At 39.6% G+C, this 24983-nt stretch overlaps 1 protein-coding gene across 5 annotated transcripts in view; it reads right to left on the bottom strand.

Annotated features, from left to right (window-relative positions):
* The window catches only part of SMAD2 (SMAD family member 2), a 50308-nt gene that overhangs the window by 11951 nt on the left and 13374 nt on the right, over positions 1-24983 (bottom strand). For 3 of the 5 annotated variants that reach the window (XM_026714782.2, XM_087927505.1, XM_026714811.2), the window contains exons 2-6: positions 22042-22323; positions 6266-6355; positions 4946-5139; positions 3071-3205; positions 282-356 (exon numbers count right to left, since the gene is read on the bottom strand). In XM_026714782.2, coding sequence (XP_026570567.1) covers positions 282-356; positions 3071-3205; positions 4946-5139; positions 6266-6355; positions 22042-22277 — 730 coding nt within the window. In that variant the 5' untranslated portion in view covers positions 22278-22323. The remainder of the gene's footprint in view (positions 1-281; positions 357-3070; positions 3206-4945; positions 5140-6265; positions 6356-22041; positions 22324-24983) is intronic. The other 2 variants (XM_087927506.1, XM_087927507.1) reach the window with 1 other exon arrangement.

The following is a 24983-nucleotide window of genomic DNA, read 5'->3' as shown; positions in this document are numbered from 1 at the left end:
CTTTTTTTTCTCTACCTCAAGCACAAAGTCCAGAAGCGGTCTCCAGGTAGAAACAAAAGTATTTATTTTTTTCCCTTGATCAAAACAGGCATTGGATCTTTTCTGTATGACTCATAGCACCAGAGTCCACTGGGATTTGGTGGCCAATAATTTTAAACGAACAAATGAACCAACATACCTTTAAAACTTAACACTGATGTTTTGTCAGAGAGAGATATGCAAATGTAACAAAAAATGGGCAGAAGACTTGAAAAATACACCATAAAAGTGAGGGCATTTACCTGTATCCATGCTTTGGTTCAACTGCTGGTCACTTGTTTCCCCATCCTCACTGATATACCCAGGGGGTGGTGTTTCTACCAAGAGCAAAATATAATTGAGAATCCTTTAAAATAAAACCTTCGCTCAATACCATGAACGCTAGACGTTTAATCAATAAACAAAGAACAGGCAAAATATTTAGTAATCAAACTGCGTCCCTTGAGCCTATCTGAACAGACCTCTGGCCAGAAATCGCACTGCCACAATTAAAAGGGGGGGGGGGAAGAGAACCATCCATGTCATTTCGCCCTACCCCAATTCTATAAAGCCATAGGTTTATATACCGTAGATGTGTTCAAACATTAGTAGTGGAGTTTTAAGACTGCGAAGTGAGTGAGTTTTTCATTTTTGGGAGGGATGGTAATCTTTTTCAGAATGGGAATAGAAAAGGGAACTTTTCTACCCACCCTCATTAAATCAGAAAAGTCCTGGCCAATGTAGAGCTTGTGATCCTTTGGAGGTTTCTACTCATAATAGCAATAGCACTTAAGACTTATATATATATACCGCTTCACAGTGCTTTAGCATCCCTCTCTAAGTGGTTTACAGAGCCAGCCTATTGCCTCCAACCATTGGGGTCCTCATTTTACCGACCTCGGAAGGATGGCAGGCTGAGTCAATCTTGAGCCAGTCAAGATTGAACTTTCAGCAGTTGGTAGTCAGAAAAATTAGCCTGCAGTACCGCATTCTAACCACTGCGCCACCACAACTCTCAAGCAAACCCAAGAAAAAGCCCAGTGGGGACTTCCCAATTTTACAAGAGGGGGAAGGGGAGGGGACGGGTGCTAGTTTCCATAGTCTTAATTCCCATACAGTAAGCAAGCTTGTGAATGCAGAGATATCTAATATATATATTTTCATGCTTCTGTTCCAAAGGAGCTTTTTTTCAAGAGGCAACTGGGACTTTCTGGTTTCTCTCTGAAGACATTTCGCTTCTCATCCAAGGAGCTTCTTCAGCTCTGACTGGAGGGTGGGGAATGGGAATTTTTCAATCAGAGCTGAAGAAGTTCCTTGAATGAGAAGTGAAACGTCTTCAAAGAGAAACTAGAAAGTCCCAGTTGCCTCTTAAAAAAAGCACCTTTGGGACAACCATGACCTGGATGGCCGAGAATCTCCATAGATGTTCATGCTTTTGACTCCCTCCAAACGTAAATTAGAGGACAACTAGTTTAACATTCCATCCCATCTGTGGCTAGAGATTAATATTAAGGTTAATATACACACGGCCCATGGACAATAAAGGAGGGTTCCTGAAGTTTATTTGTTCTTTTCGTTAAGTAAGGCAAATTTGAGTGTATTCAGTTGTAATTAATGCCCAAAAAGTTATTTTCCATAGCTTAATATGCACTCCAGCTCTCAGAACACACTGTATGATTTACAAATAAAACTAGAAGTACAACCCACAATCTCAGATGACAGTGGAGAAACACAATTAGTTCATTTGAAAATATAACAGAATAAAAGACTTGGAAGAGAACCTTGAAGCATATATAGGTTAAACAGCTAGATAAACGCAATAAAATAATCTTTATGGTTTGCAGTTCTTCGGGAAAAGTTTGAGAAAAGTGTGCGTCAAATGGAATTTCAAAATATGGCAGTGGCACAACCAAGACGTGAAGAATCTAAGTTGGGTATTCTAAAACAGGGAGATCTCATTTTTAAAAATCTCAAAAGGATGGTTTAAAAATAATTCAGCCAGAGTTGCTGAATGCAGCTATGTGACTTAAGCAGTGTAAATGACACTGGCGTAAGCTTAAACAAATAACATTAAGAAACTTATTAATTAAAATCTACCAGGAACAGTCACATAGTTGATGATGCCCTCAAAACTCAAGGCATCAACAGATGATCAGGCAGTGGGGAAAAATCCACTGGCAGTTCTGCACTAGAGGCAGTCCTCAACTTACAACCCGAATTGGAAACAGACTTTTTGTTGCTAAGGGATGCAGCGGTTCAATGAATTGTGCCTGATGTTATGACCCTTTTGCCACGGTTATTACAACAAAATCTGGCTTCCCCTATTGACTCTGCTTGTTGGAAGCCCTCTGGGAAGACTGCAAATGGTGATCACATGACCTCCGGATGCTGCAGCTGTTGCGGAGACATTCGGATTGCTAAGCGCTCAAATGTTGATCATGTAACCAACTGCAGGGGTGCTGCGAGGGCCATCAATGCAAGGATTGGTTCGGAGTCACTTTTTGCAATGCTTTTGTGATGTTAAATGAATTGTTGAAAATTGAGGACTACGGTACCTATAACTTCGAACTCCATTATGGCTGGGTGGACTGCCTATCAATAGCAATAGCCCTTAGACTTATATACCACTTCACAGTGGTATATAGCTTTATAGCCCTCTCTAAGAGTCAGCCTCTTGTCCCCCAACAATTTTGGGTCCTCATTTTACTCACCTCGGAAGGATGGAAGGCTGAGTCAACCTTGAGCCTGCTGAGATTTGAACTGCCAAATTGCAGGCACAAATTGAAGTAGCCTGCAGTTCTGCCTTCTAACCACTGCGCCACCACGGCTTTTAAAGATACTGTTAAAAATCATCTTCTGTACTTTATGAAAAAGTACACTGATAAAGATTCTGCTGATGGCTGAACAACTTTTAGTTGGACCCAGAGCACTCCAACAATTACAAGGAAATCCCAACCCTAGCAAGCAATGCCAGGCTTACCACGCCGTTATTTTATTTTGGCACATTAAACAACGGATTTCTGTTTAATTCTAGTTGCATTTACAGGAATACCTGGTATGTAATTGCTTTGTGGTTCAATTCCTGCTGGAAAATTAGTGTTTTCAGGAATGGAATGAGTGTAGTCATCAAGAGGAGGAAGTTCAGTCAGAATCTCAGTGTGTCGTGGTACCAGAACAGGAGGCAGAACTGGGAAGAGGGAAAACATCCCAAAAAAGTTAAGCACAATTTTACCATGCTTAAATACACCACAATACACATACTCCTCTATAAAATATATTGCAGACCCTATAAGTCATATGACAAGGTTTTAATTCAAACCACCAATCATTCAGGTTTATGCCTATTCAGGATTAAACTCAAATTTTGGCAATGGGCTTATTTCCAGGTAAGCATGGAGAAAATTACACCAAGTAGCATAAAATGCTAATATAATAATCAACACTTGGGGAGGGGGAGAGATACTTAATATATGTTACATCCAAATATCCATGGTGAATATATAATGATATAAGTGTGTTTGCAGACTTAGACAGTCTCCTAGGCACATTTACTAAAAAGGTTGTCTCCATTTCACACTTTCTTCTCCTCACAAGCAAGAATTTTTTTCTTATTTTCCCCAGAATCACCCCAGGAGGAAAGGGGTGGAAGTCTAAGGAATGGAAAGCAACGACTGAACCAAGAGAATGAAGTGATCTTTAAAGCTAAGATCCAAATGGGATCTCTTGTGATTCTTGTTTAACCACTGAACAGTAGATGTGAAGGAGGAGGATCCAGATGCCGAATTCACTAAAGTCGTTTTGGAGCATTTCTCAGCTCACGTATCTCAGTGGTGCTTTTTCAAAAGGTAACTGGACTTTGTTTTTCCTTGAAGGTATTTCGCTTCTCACCCGAGAAGCTTCTTCAGTTCAAGCTTCTTGAATGAGAAGCTATTGTTTCCAGGGAAAACAATCAATCCAAACAGAGCTGGAAGCTGTTGTCTACTCCAGCCCCCTGCCCAAGCGGGAGATCCTATACCACTTCAGACAGTTGGCTGTCCAATCTCTTCTTAAAAACCTCCAGTGACGAAACTCCTACAACTTCTGAAGGCAATTTCTGTTCCCCTGGTTAATTGTCCTCACAGTTAGGAAGTTTCTCCTTAGTTTTAGGTTGCTTCTCTCCTTGATTAGTTTCCATCCATTGTTTCTTGTCCTGCCCTCTGGTGCTTTGGAGAATAAGGTGAAATAAGTTCAAAGTCCAGCTGCCTTTTGGAAAAAAAAAAAAAACACCTCTGGGACAACCATGGTCCTGGTTGGCTGAGAATCTCCATAGAATCTCAGCTCATATGGTAGATGTGAGAATAAATTAGTGTGACACCAATTCTATCGGTCTCAGTTCCTTGCACCAATGACATGTTAACAATTACACAATAACCTGCCCTCACAAACACTTTTTTAATGCAGCTGAACAAACTATCTTTCTTTTGAAAATTACAGGAGATTGGGGAAGGACTTTTAAGTGGCTGTTCCAGACTGTGATGGAATACTTTTCCTGGAACTACCAAAGAAAGGTGAACAAATGTATCATTCAGATGTCTCTACATTAAAAATTCTTCGACCCACTTGAGTCTCTATAACAAAGCAGAAAAGAAAGGTAATTGAGGAGTTCTGTCATTTTAATTGAGGTGAACGCTTGCAACCCCTTTGCAGCTCCAAGTTATACCAGTAAGTGCCAAACACATGCATTCAATACAACCAACAATGCTGTTCAATATTTATGTGCCACTGTGAAAAATTAAAAGCTGGAGTAACTCCCGCTCAAACCCTTGGAATAACGCAGGCACTCCTTTTGAGTCAACTTTGTACACACTGAGTATTACATTGGAGGTTTAGTAAGGGAAGCCTGCATAAGCCAATCCCTTTACGTCAGCCGTGCTTGCCATCTTCGTACCTGGAGTCTCCACTCTCTGGTAATGGTAAGGATTTACACACACTTCATCCTTTTTAAGATTAAAAGCATATTCACAGTTTTCAATGGCCTTAAGTTCATGATGGCTGTGAAGGTCAGGCCAGCGCCACAAGCGACAGTAAATGACATGAGGCAATCCTTTACGATGGGACACTTGGAGGCGGCCATCAAGAGACCTAGAGAGAGAGGGAAAAATATTCCAGAATGTTCTGAGTTGTTGACTTGCAACATATTTAAGATGACCTACTCAGAACTATGGCGCTTAGAGCACCCTTCCGTCCTACCCGAAAAAGAAAAATGAAAAAAGAGCTGCCACAGACATTTATATCTTTCAACATTGCAATATTCTTTGCAATAAGAGAGGTCGTTTCATGGTTAGTGCACACACACTGCTATTACTGGCCCTTGAATCAAAGAATCTGTGTGTGTCATAATGACTGAACGACAAATAAGTCTGCTCATCAGCAACACTTAATACTAGGCTAAAACAGACAATTATTGCTGTTAAGAATATAGGTTGTACAAGACTGCACATAAAATTATAGCAGTCAAGATACCAAAGGAATTGACATTGCATAAAACAGAGTTTCTCAAGCGGAGCTTTTTTTAAGGCCTTTGGACTTCCAGCAGGGCTGGCTGGGGAATTCTGGGAGTTGAAGTCCACAAGTCTTAAAGGGGCTCAGGTTGAGAAACACTGGCATAGAACGTGCAGCTTCCATCATCGTGCTGGCCTGCGATTTCTGCATCCCTTGCTGCTACCAGTTGAAAAGTTTTGCTAGTTTTAAGATAAAGACTGCCTAAGCCTACACAAATGCAGATGAATTTATGACTCATGGGATGGGAAAGACAAAAATCTCAGCACACAATGTAAATAGGGTGACATGGGAAGAGGGAAAAAAAAAAGGAACTGTCAAAAGCCAGACAAGTTGTTTTCTTGTCTCTGAGTGCACATACCTAATTCTTTTTTTTAAAAAAAAAGCATACATACAAATATATATATATATATAGTGTGCAAGCATTTTTAAAGACACACTTGGTAACCTGGTATGAGGTAAAATGCCCCCTATGTTGTTAAATGAAGAAAAGATTATGAAGCCACACGCCCACCCGCACCCGCCCCAACTTCCCAAGTCTTCCCACAGCACTAATAACCAACTTTTGTTGGTTAAAACATCAACTGAGAACACAACATCCATGTTTAAAAGGCTCTGTTGATAGGAAGCACTGCAACTGGTAAAGACCCCTGAAAAGCCGAACCCACCCGCAAGATCTCTATGACGAGACACAGGGCAAAATATTCACCTGGTTTGTTCAGAGAAGCTGTATAGGCCTGTGGTATCCCACTGATCTATCGTATTTGGTGTACTCAGTCCCCAAATTTCAGAGCAAGTGCTGTGTATAAATTGGAAAAACAAAAACAAAAAAAGTTGATGTGAATATGGAAGCATGGTTATTCAAACTACCATGATGTAAAGACATGGGAGAAATGTACAGAAAACTTCCTTCCACATAGAAAATACTGAAGAGCTTGCTTCATTTTCTTTTGTTTCCTTTCCTTTTTTAAAAGCTAGTATCAAAAAGAATGTATTTTCTATATGAAGGAGGCCGGTAAAATGGAACATGTGATTTTAAGGTAAAATGATGTTTTCAAAACGGTGAGCACGTCAGCTGGATTGATGCAATTTGCATATTTGCAATATACCTTAAAACAGGCAAAACCTCATCAACCTGGCAGTATACAGTCTCTTTGCAAATAGTAAGAAAAAAATCTTTACGAAATAATAAAATATATATATATAAAGTCAACTAAAATCATGTCAGTAAAGTATTAAGAGTTCAACAAACTGTTACACCAAAATTTAAAAATCACCAAAATCAATTTGTTAGCTAGCTGGAATGTACAAGTTTTCCATTTACTTTCGTTGAAATGTCCTTTTGAGCCCACCAATCTTCACCCCTTCATGTTTAATGCCATATGAAAGGATAAACCCAATGCTTGCTATTAACAAGCAGACAGAAGGCAAGCAATTCAAATTATTATTATTTTCAAAAAAACCTGATATTAAAGGTTTTCCTTTATTTATTTATTTTATAACCCCTTTTATTATTTACATAAATAATTCAAGGTGGTGAACATACCCAACATGCTTCCTCCTCCTATTTTCCCCACAACCACCACCCTTGTGAGGTGGGCTGGGCTGAGTGTGTGTGACTGGCCCAAAGTCACCCAGCTGGCTTTCATGGCTAAAGGAGAGACTTGAACTCAGATTCTCCTGCTTTCTAGCTTGGTGTCTCTTTAACCACTACACCAAATTGCCAAGAACTGTCATTTCACAGGAATTTCAGCAGGCAACATTAACAACCTGAAAAAAGTATCACAATCAACCTTATTGACACTACTGAGCCCAAATCCATCGAACATTATTTCATCTGTTTTGTATTTGTTTTCAGAAAAAATTCATGTGGTTTCGTTTGCACCAACTAGAAGGAGAAACTCTACCTAAGATCTGACCAATAATCAATTGGGTACAATAAGCAGCCAGAGTTCAATGCATTGTACTAATTTGTGTGTGTGTGTGTGTGTGTGTGTGTGTGAGATTATCACTCAAAGCTGCCAGTACTTACCAAAAGGCAATCCAATTAAAGTTGAAACTGTATCCACCTTGCAGGCCGGTGATAATATTCTGGACAGTGAAGTATTAGAAGTCAATTCAGGTAGACAGTTTACATGTTTAGTGGGATTAATGTGGACCTTGAAAAGAATCACCCAAGCATGTCTGAAAAGGTGCCACCAGGTTTTTCTGATTTGTAGCTACCACAACAAGGCCACAGCTGCTTACTTGTTCCTCTCAAGATGCAAAATATATACATTATGTGAACTCTTTGAAACAACACTCCATCATACCCCAAAACTCAGAATGGGGATACTGGATTATATTTAAAAATCATTTGTTATCTAGATGTAAATTCTTTTTTTTATTTTCCTAGCCACCACCAATTCTGACATGTTAAATAAATGCAGAAGATTCTTGAAGCAAGAAGCTCAGTTAACAAGTGTCCACGTTCACAAATCTTTTATTGCAGAAGCATTGTGGATTTTCCACTGGAAATGATTTTTTGCAAAGGTTTTTTCCCCCCTGAGACAAGAACATAGCCATGTATTATGAATCAAGGCTACCATTACGTCTGCTTTTTGCTAGTTGCCCTTTAATATGTTTTGCGGTTATCTTGAAATTCAGGATTAGTGCAGTCATAAGAAAATTAATCTAGGAATCAGTGTATACTTCCTCAGATGAATCTCACTCTTTGATTATGCATCTGATCAAATGCCAATCGAAATGCGTATTAAAGTTAAATTATGAACTAAGATCAGGAGATGGGGAAAAAATGTATGCATACAAAAGGAGAATCCAGCAATTATTATACGTAATCATTATGGCTGTATTGGCATAAATCAACAGTAAGGCAACAACAAACTGTAAAGAAATTTACAGTTCATGAGATGGAAACAAGAATGTAACCAAACTGTATCTTGCAAGCTGTAAGTGATCATAGCCCCAATTTACTCTCCATTTCATTCAGAAACAATTTGCAAAGTGAATGGTACAGACACAGCCAAAAATTGCTGTCACCCCTGAACTAACTGCCCAAAGCATGAATCTCCTTCTCCAAAGGTTCAGCATGGCCACTTCACTTTAACATCAAACCGAGCTTTTTCATCACGCCGAATTTTCCAAGATGGTCTTATGAACGGTTTGCACAAACCTATAAATAGACGGCAAAAACAGCTCCTAAAACAAATGCAAACCACTGTCCTCTCTAGAACGCTAAAAATCTCCACAGACCGTTCTCATCCTGGACATACCCAATATTTTGAACTGTTACCATCAGGGAGGCGTTACAGGTGTCTTAAAATGAGGACTAATAGATTGAGAAACAGTTTCTTTTCCAAGGCAGTAATTGTCTTGAATCAAACAGTGCATTTGTGATTTAGCCCTATGTATATAATGGCATTTTTTAACTAGTTAACTTACTAAATGTTTTAGATAGGTTTTAGATAGGTTTATTAATGTTCAGATAGGTTTTTTTAATATGAGTATAGCTTTTTAATTATTATTATTATTTTAATTATTTTAATTTTTAAATACTCCGTAGTGTGATTGTGATGTGGCACTTGGGGCACTGTGCTGGAGTAGCTTTCAAATTTCATTTTATTCATGGAATGCAATGACAATAAAGGTATTCTATTCTATTTCTGAATTTTATTAATAATCCTCATGACACTACATTTATTGGAGTAATATAGCCGGCCCACAAGAAAAAAAAATACTACTGAAAAACAGTTGCTTCAGTTGCACGAACCTGAAAACAATTTACTTCTTTGGAAGAAGCTTGCATACTTAAAGGATTGGTTCATCTTTGGCACTAGCTGTGCTCTCCATACTGGAAAAGTTTTGAAGATTAGTACATCTAACATTGACCAACACTTCCTATTCAGCTAATGATTAGTTTACAGCAGGGTTGTCCAACCTTGGCAACTTCAAACTTGCAGACTTCAATTCCCAGAATTCTCCAACCAGCCATAGTGGCTGGGGAATTCTGGGAGTTGAAGTCGATAACTTTAAGTTATCGAAGTTGGACACCCCGGTTTACAGAAATTACATCTACAAACTCCTTGCAACTGTGAAAAGAAAACGTAGCAAAAATCAATATCAGAAATCACAATGTGTTTTTGCTGTTCTGACATTACTCTACTGAATTTATAACAAAATTTACAAACATTGTAAAATAGCCTCATATTAGTGTCTATTTTCCAACTGTCTCTAATGAAATGTTTATGAGAATGATGTTTGATAAAGATTAATGTGATGTATTTATTCATATGTGCAGGCAGATATGGATAAGGCAGATATTGGATTTAATATATCCATTCTTTGTGCATGATATTTTGATTCAAAGTTATCTCCATAACTTAAGAGATGAAAAAGAATGACAGCAATGACAAAAGCTGAATTCATCTGTATTATGCATTTCCAGAAAATATTTTTTGTTGAAGGGGAAAAAAAAAGATATACAGTATAAACGACACAAGGTTGCTTCTCAGACAGTCAAGTGGAGCTGTCTTTTCAGGATTTAAATCATTTGTTAAGTTCTGCATCATTTTAGTTGTAAAACTTTAAGACTTTACTGATGAAGTCAATACAAACCAGTGGCTTTATAAACTCCTACCAATAAAATAGGCTCCAAGAGATGGTAACAAAAAAAAAAAAAAAAACCCTGGAGACACAACTTAAGAAGTATAGAAAAGAGTATTGAATAAAAAGTATTGAATAACCTGGTTTATTAACCTAGGTCTCATGTCCAAAATCTCACGAGAATTGAATGAAAATGTAGCTCTCAACAGAACCAACTTCAGTCTCTGAATGAATATGGTTGTATACCCTTGATAGGGAAAAAAATGATCCCCTTCTGCAAAACAAACAATAAACAATCTCTTCAGAAGTTGAATGAATGAACACAAGAAAATGCTAAGCAAATCTTGAGGGTGCTTGACATTATGAAAATATTTGGAACATGCATAACCTAAAATAAATGAAGCAAACAGAATTGGAGAGGTTTCTTAACTGGTGTTTTCAAATGTCACTGAGAACTCTTAGGAAAACTGCAGTATTACTTGAAGCAACATAAAATGACAAAAAGGACATCTACTGGACATCATCTTTAGAGTCTATAGTTTAGTCTAACACTTTTAGAAGGATACAAAACTAATTTGCTGATTTGTAACTGTTACATTTCGGTAATATTTGAAATTTAGAATTTTCAATCATTGGCTTTGGGTAGGATCCTTGGTAAAGCCAAATGAAATATTATGGAAAAGGCTAGTCAGAGCCATTTGTGTCGGCACACGAGCTGCAGGCAAACTTACCTCACTGTGCATATGTGTGCATCTCACAGTCGATTTTCAGCCGGTTTGAGGCCTTTTCGGCCTCCCAAAGGCTTGAGGAAGGCTTCTGCAGGCTTCTACAAGCTTTGCAGGCTGAAAACTAGCCCCGTTTCGTCACTTCTGGTATTTTCGGAAAAACAGGAAGTGACGAAACAGGGCTAGCACAAAGGGGAAAATCAGCTGTGAGGCGCAGTGCAGGTAAGGGGGCGGCAGGGGTGGGTGGGTGGATGGGGATTGCGCGCACATGTGTAGGGGACGTGGGAGGGCGCATTGCCTTCTGGGTGTTGGCACACGAGCGCAAGCATGGGCAGAGTTTTTGGCACAGGAGCCCCAAAAGGTTAGCCATCACTGCCCTATGCTTAAAATTTTGATGCACTACAGAAATTTTGCAGAAAGCTGGGGCTGGATTAGTTATCAGGCTTTCAAAAAGTTCATCATACTCTTCACATCAAAAAAAAAAAGAACAATCGATCATGTTTCTGTAGGAGAGGAAGAAGAAGCCCCATACTATTCTGAAATGATCCATCAAAGGTTTGGCTGCTGCAGTGCTCAGCCCATCTTCCATAGGTTTTCTCTAAGTTGTAGAGCACATACTAACAGGAGAGAGGCCTGATGCTACTGGGTACAGCGGAACAGGTTTTAAGAGGAACTGATTTGTGTAAATTTGGTTAAAGTGCTGCCCAGTAGGAAAGAGCTTGCTGCTTATTACTTGGAAGCTGGCTAGAATACTATTTGCTTGCACAGGCTGAAACGATAGAAAGAAATCTGCTTCTGCAGCAATTAGAAGTGAAGAAACAAAACAAACTATTCTGAGCAACAAATATCGTATCTAAACTACACATAGAGATGCTAGGTGGTGATGTTTTTTTTAAGTACTAAAGCTCTGTCAATACAGGGCAGCAAGGCAATTAGGGCTTCAAAATAAAATAATCTTAAAAATAGTACATTGCTAAATACAATGTTCCAAAACAAAAGTGAAGGGATTTACCATACATACTGAAGACTGTTACTTTACACAGGATAGATTTATGACCAGACAGCATTTAATTAACCACCAAAAACTAAAGACAGAGGTGAGAGAAGACGCTTTCATAATACAGGCTCCACTTTTGAAATGTACAAAATGTGCAACGCAATTACAAAAGGAGTTTGCTGAAATGGAGAGTATTTTTAAATCCCGTTGCTCCTTAGCTCTTCATATTACTGCGTTTTAAACCAGGGGTCGCCAACTGGTAGGCTGGGGACCACTGGTAGTCCATGAGAAAATTTGGGTGGTTCGCAGAGAAATGTCCCCTCTCCAAAGCAATTAATCCAGGCTGCACAAAAACACAAGGCTTCCCCCTCATTAGCCCCCACCCTTCGACCAAGTGCAAACCTTACTTTGAGTAGAGCCACGTGAGCTGGAACTAGATGTTAAGACCAATGGCAGGGGAGGGAAATCTGCCCCGGGGTGGCTTGCTGACATTGGTGGAAAAGTCAGTCCCATATTCCAGAGCTGCAGTAGTCACAGGACTGGCTCTTTGGTCATCCCAGAGCAGCTGCTCCTCACCTGGGTGCACCGGCCTGACATGGACTGGAAGAGCTGTTCCGGGATGACCAGAGAGCCAGTCCTGTGACTACTGCAGCTCTGGAATACAGGACCGACTTTCCCACCAACATCAGCAAGCCACCGTCAGTCAAAATCCATAGTAGTGGTCCGCGGGATTTAAAATTATGAGTTTGGTGGTCCCTGAGGTCCAAAAGGTTCATGACCCCTGTTTTAAAACAACCGCTTGTTATTGCTAATGTAATGAAGAATATTTCAACAACAACTAAAAAAAAACTAATGAAATGAATACCGTCTTTGGCCATGGAAACAATGGATGGATCTTCTGTATTGTTTATCTATTTGTAACATCATTAAGATTAAGCCATCATTTCTCCAGTGCTTCAATCCAAATCCGAACTCTGCTTCGTTAACATACAATGGAGGGCTCTATACCAGAGCTTAAAATCAGAGCCGAAGAGGTTATTCAAGTATCCTAGTTCAGCTTCCCTTTGGTACAGGAAAGTGTCTTGACCTATGGATCTGCAGCTTCTACTTGAGAAGGGACCTACCAACTCCAAGTGGTTCCACAGTCAAACTGCTTTTACAGGGAGTCCTTGACTTACAGCAGCTGGGACCAGAATTTCCATTGCTAAGCAAGGTAGTTCCTCAGTGAGTTGCACTGTAGTAGTAGAACCTCAACAAGATGAAAAATAGCTGCAGCATTCACAACAGGCTTGGGAAACCTGGTGGGGGTTCTCTTTCTTCATTTACGCCTCATTAAAGTAAGCTTTAAGCAGTAAGCATAACAAATAGAGGTATCTGGGCCTTTTTTTCCCCCCTCCTGCAAAATTTAACCATCTTTCAGTAGGGTTGAGTGTGGAAGATGGCATGAGAAGAGCGATGGAGCCATGTTCAGCAACCACACAGATGCCTCTGATGATAAAAAAAAATGCACCCAGTTGGCTCCAGTAGACCTCCATCCCCTTCAATAGGAACCTTGAATTCAGTTATCTAAATGAAATTCCATCCAAGCACCGGTTTTCTCAACAGCAGAGTTTTCAACATCTCTCATCCCTCTCCTACCTAGGAGGACACATCCCTCCTTCGCTTCTATTAAAAAGGCAAGCAGTGAGAAAACGAACGCCAAACCTGAGATTTTTGTCTGAAGAAAGGACGGCACAGCCAGTTGTGCCTGTAATACACTTGGGAGTAACTGGATGGAAACTAATCAAAGAGAGATCCAACCTTGAATTAAGGAGAAACTTCCTAACCGTGAGGACAATTAACCAGCGGGACAGCTTGCCTCCAGAAATCGTAGGGGTTTCATCACTGGAGGTTTTTAAGAAGAGACTGAACAGTCACTGGTCTGAAATGGTATAGGGTCTCCTATTTGAGCAGAGGGCTGGACTAGAAGACCTCCAAGGTCCCTTCCAGCTTGATTCTGATTCTGATTATACTAGATGGTCCAGAACTGGGGGAAAGGCTAACTTTCTTATGGAGCCAACCTATCCTCCTTAGCAGTTTGACTAGAAGTCACCAACCTCTAAGTGAAACAGCACTTGCAAGCTATTCTTGAGGTTGATTTGTTTTGAGTGGATTAAAGCAGTCAGAGTACATTCAAGCCTGAAGGATTCTGCTCCCCTTCACAGGCCCATCTCTGAAGATTATACTGCATGCATCACTTTGTTTGCACAAGAGACAACTAAAAACGTGCCGAGGTCTTCTCAGGAAGAGAACAGGAAAGAGACAGAGACAGAGAAGCGGTGGGAAAGGAAATTCAAGAGTACTTGCTTGGAGTTATTGAGATCAAATGTATGAAACAAGATGAAATGCATGAAGGAGGTCTTTCACAGCCAGATTGGCTCAGCAAACAATCAAGAGACTTAAGTTTCTTCTGAATGTGTGATCAAGAAGGGCAGCTATCTAGAGAGGAGAGTAGTGACACTTCACATGAATGGAAGCTCCAGAGGTTTGTCAACTCAGAATTCTATGATGCTTGTTGATGAAGAATGTAGGGAGGATGTTGGATATTAAAAGACTACCACTAAAAAACAAAAAACAAAGAGGGGGATCACTGTCTTCTCAAGTCACATCCTTCATCTTGCCTTCCTGCCTGCCTCCTGTCAGCCATTCTTCTTAGCTAGCGAAGCCAAGACATAAAAGTTGTCCCTTAACATTTTGAGTAATTTATAAACACATTCATTTCCTTTTAATTTGAATACTCTTCTCAGATCTTTGTTAAGGTCTCTTTGTGTAGGTTTCCTCGGCTAGACTACTTTTTCCTTTTCCCCTTTGTGCTTTTCGTATTTTTATTTTCAGGAAATTCCATTCATTCTGAGGCAATCAATCTTTAGATGTAGCAGGTAAGAAGGACGGCCTTAAACAGAGGGCAGAACCATTACCAAAGACACAAAAGAGGACAACACAGATTTAAATTGTTATTGTGTGTCCACCATCAATTGTACTTATAAACAAATATGTGGCTAAGGAAAAGGTACACAGCACAGGTATCTAAAAACTGTCTGACCTGGGCACTAAGTTCTCCACAGACAAGATAATTCTCAAAGAGAATTTTGAGAAAGTATTACAATCATGCTGTGAGAACAACCCTGTGAGTTTTATCCTTTTATTCGGCTCCACATTACAAAAAAAGGAAAGCAACCCTTACTGTTTTAAAGCATAAGCTTCCTGTGGGTTCGGAACCTAGGAAAATGTAATTTTAAAATAAAATTTAAGAATAAATATGTTTTAAATAAGAAAACATTCAAATTCAGAGGAGGGGGTGTTTTGTTTTTTGCTTACCCTACAGTTTAAGTAAACTACAGTTCTCCATGCTTGCTATTACAGGGAACAGTTTAATATGCAAACATTCTCTTCAATTTTAATTTCCATCTAAGACCGGTTAGAAAAATAAGTGAACACATCGGAGTAGGTCAAAGGAAACATAAAAAGAAAATCGAAGGCAGTGAGAATGGGGATACTTAGGCAACATGTCTGGTAAAACAAGGGATGAGATTAAGAATGAATAATTAATACTGCAGACTGAATATGAAAGTAAGGGAATGGAATGAGATGGCTGGATCATATGAAGAGAACTGAGAACTAGAATATATGATGGAAAGCGAATATATGATGGAAGAGTAAATGGGCCAAGAGGATGGAGTTGATGAGATCTTCAAAAGGAGAGTTGAGAAGTTTAAAAAACAGAACGCAACGTGTGAAGAAGGGTGTGAACGTGGTGAAAACAAAGATGGTGAATAAATTAGATTTCTTTCTCTTTTCTTCTATCTTTAGCTTATTTTGCTTACTGTGGCTTCTTCTTTTCTAGAGCTTTGTATAATTTATAACACTGTTTAAGCAAAAGGGAACAGCAAAATAGGTATACAGGCAGCAAATTACAAATGAGGTATGCAAGATGTTTTCAAAGTGGCAGTCAATTCTTTGAAAACATCTTGCACACATTGACTCGCCATTTTAAAGAAATAGCAGTAATATATTGAAATCACAGGAAATCTTATCAGCTTTGTGACTTAAAAATTGCGCTGTAAATTAGTTTCCTGGATGATGTCCAAAGGAACTCTTCATTGAGTCCACTTTCATTTCCTTACTCAATAATCAGCTTTTTTTTAAAAAAAAATCAAGTCACTAAGATTAGTTCTTAATAGTGACATGACTATCTCATTTAATAGCATACCAAATATTTACTTTGGCATTTAGTCGATGAAATTCATACTCCTCCGGAATAATTCAAATCATATGTAAAGAATTATTGTATTTCCAACAGATCAGGTATTTAATTTGGATTCAACATTTAAGTAACAGTCTGAAATATAAAAGTCAGAGTTATTGAGGCTAGTACACTTAATCAATCAGAAGATTAAAATAATTGCTTTCCTAAAAAGCTGAAGATGAACTAAAAGATGTGCCTTGTCAACTATCAAATATTGCAATTCCAATAAATGCAAAGACTTTGCAGACCACGTGTGCGCCAGAGACCCTTCTTCCGAAATTCAGTAGCACTCGATCTCTGTATTAGTTTTTTCTCCACATTTTTTCAAAGCTACAGAGACTTCAATATTTTTTTTAACTCTTAAGAATATGTTGGCTATGACTTCTTCAATCTACTTCTTTCATAGTTATTTTCAAACATGCCATCGAATTATGCCAATTCTTGATATAGTGCACCACACAGTCAACTAACACGTTTACTGGGAGTGTTATTTTTAATTCAAGTGTTTGATTCATTCACCTTTGCATTTGGAAGGGAGAAGCAAGGGCTCAATTCCATATGCATGTTCTGCAGAATAGGACAAAGCCATCTCCGTTCTTACTCTCAATTGCATATTCTGGTGTTAATATTTAAATTTTTCAAGAAGATGTCACTCGTAATGATCCCATGCACAAACTGCTCTGTGCACAGAACAACTGGCTTCTGAGTGGTCCATATTTGGAGTGGACATGCATGTTCTGCAACATTTGAGGTAGGGGTGATAAGCAGGAAAAAAAATGCAAAAATCTTAGTATCCCTTAACTTCAAGCACAAGCTACCTAACCAATCCACCTGCCTGCTTACATGTCAGGTGCAAGAAGTCAGGAACCAGAATAGAGTTCAGAAATATTACAAGTTTATTTCATGCTACCTATACACAAGAATTTGAACTACTAGTGGTCAAGCTGAATTAGCACTAGATAAAACTCAACGGACTTCGGTGTGTGTGTGCTGGAGTTAGGTCTCTTACATGGGTGTAGAGATTCGAAACTGATGGGGCATTTGACCCCACCCTCAGGCTCAGCCTGGTCTTCCCACAGGCTTCTTTCCCCAATCTCTCATTAGCCACTTCCATTAGGCATGAAAGCCAGCTGGATGACTTTAGGCTAATCACTCTCTCTCAGCCTACCCAACTTTGCAGGATTGTTGTTGTAAGGAAATTAGGAGGCCAAAGTATTAGATATGTTCATCACCTTGAATTACATATACTGCGGTACCTTGGTACTCAATTGCTTTGAAACTCATCAAATTTGGTACTCAATATATTTTGTACAAACGTTTTGTGCCGGTACTAGTTTGTTTGGTATTCAATGCACAAGCTAAAACTTGTTGATGTCAGCTGCCTTGTGACTCACTACATTATTCCTTATGGGAGAAATGTATTTGGTACTCATCATTTTTGGTATTCATCGTGCCTCCTGGAACCCATTAACGATGAGTACTGAGTACCACTGTATAAAAAAGGCAAGATAAAAATATAACAAGATATTGTCTTCTTCACACACAGAAGCCTTTCCAGAATTGTCTGGACCTGAGATTTCTATAAGACTGAAAGCACTTCAGGAGTAAGCATCAATAAGAGGAAAAAAGTGAGTGGTTGTATTAATACAAAATGACCATTCAAAGAGTACTTTGAGTGGAGACAAAGAGGTTGTGATTGATCTCTCCTGGTATTTAAACAGTACATGTGTTACATTCCTATGACGTATTCTTGACTTACTTTAGCTTCCAGACTTACCACACCTACTAACGTGTTGATTGGAGCCTGGGAGGCTGCCTGCCACTGGAGGTAATTGGTGTGTGATGGTATATTTTCAGAATTGTCCAATTAGGCATAGAAGGGAACATCATTTCACACTTGGCTACGTGTTGATTTAACTGACTGCAACTGAAGTGTCGGAGACAATATGTTCTATCCTCTTTCATAGTCCTTGTTCAAATGTGTGGTGCTCCTTTCAGATGATCAGTGGCCTCTAGACAACTGATAATGACCTTGGCATTCTTGATAATTCCAACATCAGATACTTGGTCATATAGAATTTGCTCCCCAGGTTTATACTGCCTAAATAATGTCGGAAGGGAATTCTTGGGAGAATTGCCTGCCATTGCTAAATACTTGATATTAGATTGTAGTTTGCCCTAAGATGAGTGGTCATTGAATGACTTTGAACTAGTAACTCTTATCTTATCTTACTGCACTGTTTATTAATGTATTGTTTTTAATTGTTTTAACCATTTTATAGTTTTAGCATTGTAAACTGTCCAGAGTCACTGGGCTGAGATGGACAGCCGAAGGAAGGAAGGAAGGAAGGAAGGAAGGAAGGAAGGAAGGAAGGAAGGAAGGAAGGAAGGAAGGAAGGAATCATGGGGGAAGTATAGGAGGGAGCACTACTGCACATCCCATCCTGAGCTCCTGAATAAAAAGCAAATAAATAAATAATGTGGAAAACATGGCCTCGATCAAGTTTAGCAACATACCAATGTTGTTCTGAATTGATACAAAGATTCTGAGAAGATGTAAAATAAATCTGGTATCACAGGCAAGTTATAACCTGGACGAGGGGGATGAGTAATCACTTCAAGCATGGATGTACCTGTACTTCTTTTAACCTGAAGCAAACTATGAGTACTATGAGGTACTTCCTGAAGTTTCTGGGGATCCCCACCAATCGAAAAAGGATCTGAAGAAGCAAGCCTGCACTACCATTAAGGCAAAGTATCACATGCATAAGAATGCATAGCATGTTGCAGAATAAGACTTAAAATATTGGTCACATTTTGTCAGAATCCCTTCAATCTGAAGGATACTGAATCCAATGACCAAAGGGAAAATCTGGGGTAACAAGTTACCTAGGTTAGGGAAAGCTATGTGAGTAGTCAGATGTAAATTGGAGTGGGTATTATCATGACTTCAATGCATAACAGGTAATAGTTGGATGATGCAGCAACAGGGTAATGCTCATTGCAGTGGCCCCCTTCAGAACCAGGAAGGGGAGAAGAGAAATGCTGGATCTGTGGATTTAAAGATGGTGGTGGTGGCAGGCATGCTGGTGGAAGCCCCAATGGAGGTGATCTCACCACACAAGTAGTTTATGACAAAGAGGCTGAATTTTTTTTCCACTCAGGTGCTGTCATTTAAGAATCTCTTTGCATGGTTAGTATTTCTGTCTCCAGCAGGAGATTTTGTGGGCAAGCAATTTCCACTTGTCACTGTAGGTGAGATCAGGAGGTGATACTTTATCACTTAGGCTATGATTAGGGCTGATTAAAACCGAATGAGCTCCATGCAGCTGGAATCAAAGATTTTGGTTCTTAATAGAATTCTCTACTAAAGAAGGCCCATGCCTTCCTAAAATTTGTAGCAGTATATATAGGTATTAACAATATGACTCTCTTCCAACTGAAAAAGGTAGAGTGAGCACCTGCAAGCAAGGTGTCATTTATTGCCCAAATTATTGCATTCGTGCTAAAGGACCCTAGAGCAGCGATCCCCAATCTTTCTAGCTTGGTGGCCTGGCCCGATGTGGTGGGGGGTGTGTGAGTGGCAGGCGCATGGGCGCACTCACAACTCAATTAGTGGAAGCAGCGGGCTCACGCACCAACTGCTCCCACAAATGCAGCTTCATGCACGAGAGGAGGATGCTTGCTCTTATGCACAAAGGTCCAAGCGGAGGGTCCTTGTGCTTGTGTGTGAAGCTCTCCTTGTGCAAGCACTCATGTGCAAAGCTCAATGGGTGAATGGAGTTTCACACATGAGCGCAAGGACTCTCCACTTGTGCAAGAGGAGCATTGAGTCCATGCATGCTCGCTCCATCTCTCCTGTGCTCTTGTTTCGAACAGGCCATGCAGCCTGGTAGTTGGGGACCTTAAAATAAATTTTAAAACCCTTAAAATAGCACAAGTTTTTTCAGCAAATAGCACCAAAAAAAACAGCAAAGTTTTCAATGAGGTTACTGTTGTAACACTCAAGCTTAACAGCAATTTAAGCAGGCCTCTTTCCATTATGGCTTTATAAGGTATGCTCTTCAGAGTCAACTGGACCTAGGTAGCTACAATAAATTGAAACAAACACATACACACTTATATGTATTCAATTTACCATAGCTATCCAGCCCCAACTGATGCTGGGGAGCGTACCAATAAAATCCATACACACAAATAAAACCTAAAACCATACCGATGGCCCAGACAAAAAGATCTCAAAATGACACAAATGGAATGAACAAAAGTAAAATGTGGTACCCCAAAATGCCAGGCTTTAACAATACATTAACCCCAGGCCAGGACCAAGGCCAGTTTTAAGAGCTTGCTTGAACCCTAGAAGAGAGGGCATGGTCCTTGTGTCTGGCGGGCTGGGACAGAGGAAGAGGAGGAGGAGGAGGAGGAGGAGGAGGGTGAGGCTGTGACAGAGAGGGCTTCCTTTCTCAGCCCTGCAAGAAGACAACAATTGAAAGAGGTGACCTGGAATGCACCTAGCCTGCTGGAACACAGTGGGCGTGCACAAAGAACAGAAGGTAAGTGTTCCCTTAGATAGTTAGGCCCTATGTCATATAGGGATTTGTAAGTAGGAACCAGCAGCTTGAACTGTACTCAGAAGCCAACTAGCAACTGATGCAACATAATTTGTTCAAGCTCTTTATTTACAGACATCCTCTAGACAAAATCTTGCCATACTGAACACTCTACTATCTGCATCTACAATATACAGAGCTGTCGCACTGCTCCCCCCTCCCTTTCTGTTGGCAACTCTAAAAGACCATAGAATTGTTTTATGAGTTGACAGTGTAACTATTTAGAGGGGGCTGTTTTCACCCTCTTTCTCTCGCACATGATATCTAGGCTGAGTTGACTCTTACTTCTCTGGAATGTGCTCCCTCCCTCGTGGGGATCCACCTCCGCCCTAGATTCTATCACACTTACCCTATCAGTAGTGTAAGACTTGAGTAAGGGCACATCTTTAATTTGGAGTGGCAATCAATGGGCCACAACATTTTGAATCAGCAGTAGCTTCCCTCCTATCCTGGTCCATCCTGACCCAAACAGTCTCCAAACAGAATCAGTACATTAATGGCTGTTACTGTGGAATACATATATCTTTAAATACGTTGGTTGTATCTAGCCTTAACCTAGCTTTGTTTAATGAAGTATCTTTCAAATCAGCTGGGACCGAACACTCTCCAGAATCCGTAGCATGCAAGACGTTACAATTTTCAGCAAACGAGTATTCAGAATGTATGTTTACCATATTCCCTTTCATTTAAGCCTTCTATCATACTCATAAGTTTCTACGGGCATCATTTATGCTTTATAAATATTTATTCATATTAGATCTTTTGGTTTTCATTTGGGTATTTCATCACTATATATACTGGTTTTTTAAGAAGACCGGGACACATGAAGGAATCAGACCCGAGTGCATAATGTTCCAAAAGAAAAACTCTTTTTTTTTCTTTTTTGTTTAAATAAATGAATCCATATTCTCTTCTGGGAATACTTCCCAATTCATCACATATACAGCTTCCCTACTTGTCATTTTAAACCCACTAGGAAAAAATACCCATATGTTCTTGATACTCAAGAAGAAGAGTAGACTTCCTGGAACCAATATTGACAACTTAAAGACAAATTTTTCTAGCAAATTTTGGCTTACAACACTGAAGTTAATGTTCCAAATGGGAGGATATTTAAATGTGGTTAACTGACTGAAGAGCCAATATACCCTGGTAAATAAGTACTGCCATAACCAAATATTGATCGATAAATAAAAGGGAAACAAGATTGCACCTTTGCTGTATATTTAAATTACTACAGTCCGTTTTGCTTTAGAAAATTCTTACCTTGGTATTGTGACACATTTTGTATTGCAGTTCTGGGTAGTGATTGCTTTTTCAAGCTCATCCAGTTGTCCCGTCTTCTTGAGCTTCTTGACCAAACTTTTCACTGCTTTTTCGCACCACTTTTCTTCCTGCCCATTCTGCTCACCTCCACCAGCACCGCCTGAGCCACCAGCAGATTTCTTCCACCCTAAGAGTCTCTTCACAACCGGTGGGGTGAAGGGCAATATAGAGGACATGGCCCAGGTAGAGTACACCTAACACAATTCAGCTGCCTTTCACGACCTATGGGGGAAAAAGAAAGCCGTTAGAAGATTTAAATGAAAGAATTCCTTAATTCTTCCATTGTATCCCAACAAAATGGAGACTTCTCCCGCTAATATTGTTATTGGATAGGTGCTTATTTCTAAGTATAAGATCTATTTTGTTTCCATGTAATAAACAGGTCAGACTGAAAGCATCTGGACCAGTCACTCAGTTGGCTTCCAAAGATGAGGGTGCATTAAAACCTAGGATTCTCACTAGACCAGGATTCTGCAAATTTGCTGCCCTGTAGTTGTGCATTTCAACTCTTAGAATCTTCTGGCGTTAGGTATATTGGCTAAAAACATGCAGAGAGCTGGTCTACATCTTTAGGAGTTATCCAGGCTGAGAAGGCCAAGACAAGCTAAAGAGGCGCTAAAATTTAAAACCTAACATAGGAGGCTACTGTTAGGTGTGAGATGCCTCCTTTGCCTGATACCAGAAATCCATCTTTATCAATTAACAGAGAGCAAATCCCATTCCTTTCTGGTACTGATGCTGTGACCTAAGCTGGGTAATAAAACGTCTGCAAGAAAAGAACCAAGCTCAGAGAGCACCAAGGATTGCACAGTCCAATCCTGAGCTACAAATATTCTGTTCTATTTCGTTATTTTCAGGTGATCAGTGCATTTTCTATCCTAAAATATTGGAATCACATACAATACTAGATGCAATGCATATAATAACAAGAAAATAAATGTATATAATTGTTAAAAGCAAAGCATTTTGATATATTGTACATATAACTGTCAATCCTAAAAAATATGAAATCTATACAAAAGGGGAAACAGTGTCATTTTTTATTAATAGAGAAAAAAAACAATATTTCTTGAACCCCATCTTTAATATTTAGAAACACTGCTTTTTTAATCTTTCAGTATAATTTATTTTGCTATTCTTAACATCCGACAGATCCAAAGTTCCTCAAAACTAGTCAAATTCCACAATGTTGGTTATAATTCAATTCAGCTACCGCCTAATTTTAAAATAGAATTCTATTTTATTTTAAATTTCTATTCTATTTTCTATTCCATAAAGTTATATATTCATATGGCTCAGCATCAAAATCCAACCTATAAAGGTTGGTATATTTTAGATTTAAAGTTCTTCTCCTGCAATTCCAGCAGCCAGAACAGCTACTGGATGCCAAATTTCTGCACATGGGCAATAGAGGCACAGAAGCCTCTTCCGACGAAATGAATAGCTAGGAGAGGCTTCCAGGGAACTCTGAAATTTTTACTGCAATGGGGGAAAATGTGTACACATACACCCCTATATATGCATAAACAAACCGAGTATTTTTAGACTATCTAATTATTATGATCATGTCAAGATGTCTTAGAATTTATATTTAAATCACAGTCAGAAAAAAAATGTTTATATTAAACCATTTGTCCTATCATTGCTATATTCCATCATACATCAAGTAAAATAATCATAACCAGAAGCAATGGCTGGTAATAATTACTGAAAAGGAGGAATGGAGAGAACGGATAGAAAATGTGTAAACCGACACCCCTGGTTCTTGTTCATTGTATATTCAGAAAAAAAATGCAAACCTCTAAGATTCACAATATTGCACAGAGCAAGCAAGAATCTTTGTGCATAGGATAAGCAAAACTGTATCACTCTTCATGATTGGCACCCAGATTTCATTTAGCAAAGGAATCCTTCTATACTCCAAAGCTCAGTTCAGCCAAAAGATCCTACAATCAGCTGAGGTGACAATGAGTCATGCGCGGTCTCTCAGCCCTAGGAAGAAAGCGGTAGCAAACCATTTTAATGTTGAGGAAACTGCAGGGATTAACTCGGGCATTCGTCAAGACTGACCTGAAGGCCTAGATCCGTGATGGCGAACCTATGGCACGCGTGCCGCAAGTGGCATGCAGAGCCATCTCCGCCGACACACAAGCCGTCGCCCCAGAGCAGGTCCACTGCATAGGTGTGCCCGCCGCCCACCAGCTGATCATTGGGTAGCTGCCGCGCATGTGGCGTGCGTGCGGGGGCCTTCAGTGCATGCGCAGGAAGTGCCCGCGTGCATTGCCTTATGGGTGTTGGCATGCGTGTGTGCCTGTGTGCGCACACTTTTGGCACATGAGGACAGAAAGCCATCACTGGCCTAGATTTTGTTTCAAAAAGCCACATATGTGTATCTATATGAATTGTTTAGCACAAATGTCTGTGTGTGTTGGGAAGTTATTCATGAGTTCAAATGCCTTTTCAAAGAATGGCAAGGGAAACTGTGGCATTAACAGCTAAAATGATGCCTTGAATTTGTGCATACAGCTTTTTTTAAAACAAAATACTACTTACAATCAAAATATAATTTATGCAGTTCCATGTAATACAAGCATAATTCGGGGGAATCTATTCTATGTAACTGTAGATAGGATGTAATCTACCCAATTGATCTAGTATTAATTACCGGAGGGATTTCCTCTCCCTGGTTACATCTACCCATCTCACCTGGTCCAGAAGGAGAGACTCATTATGGATCCTGCCTGTTAAGGAATTCCATCTGATGGGACCCAGAAGGTGAGCCTTCTCTGCTCTGGAACCCATCCTATGGGACACTGTCACCCCCTACTCCAAAGTGAGACTGGCCGAGAGCCTCCCGATTTTCTGGAAACCTCTTAAAATTC

Source organism: Pseudonaja textilis, chromosome 2 (genome assembly GCF_049901715.1).
Source record: "Pseudonaja textilis isolate UNSWEBS1 chromosome 2, rPseTex1.2, whole genome shotgun sequence".
NCBI classification, from domain to species: domain Eukaryota; kingdom Metazoa; phylum Chordata; class Lepidosauria; order Squamata; family Elapidae; genus Pseudonaja; species Pseudonaja textilis.
The sequence above is the reverse complement of the archived record's forward strand: the minus strand, read 5'-3'. Positions and strand labels throughout refer to the sequence as shown.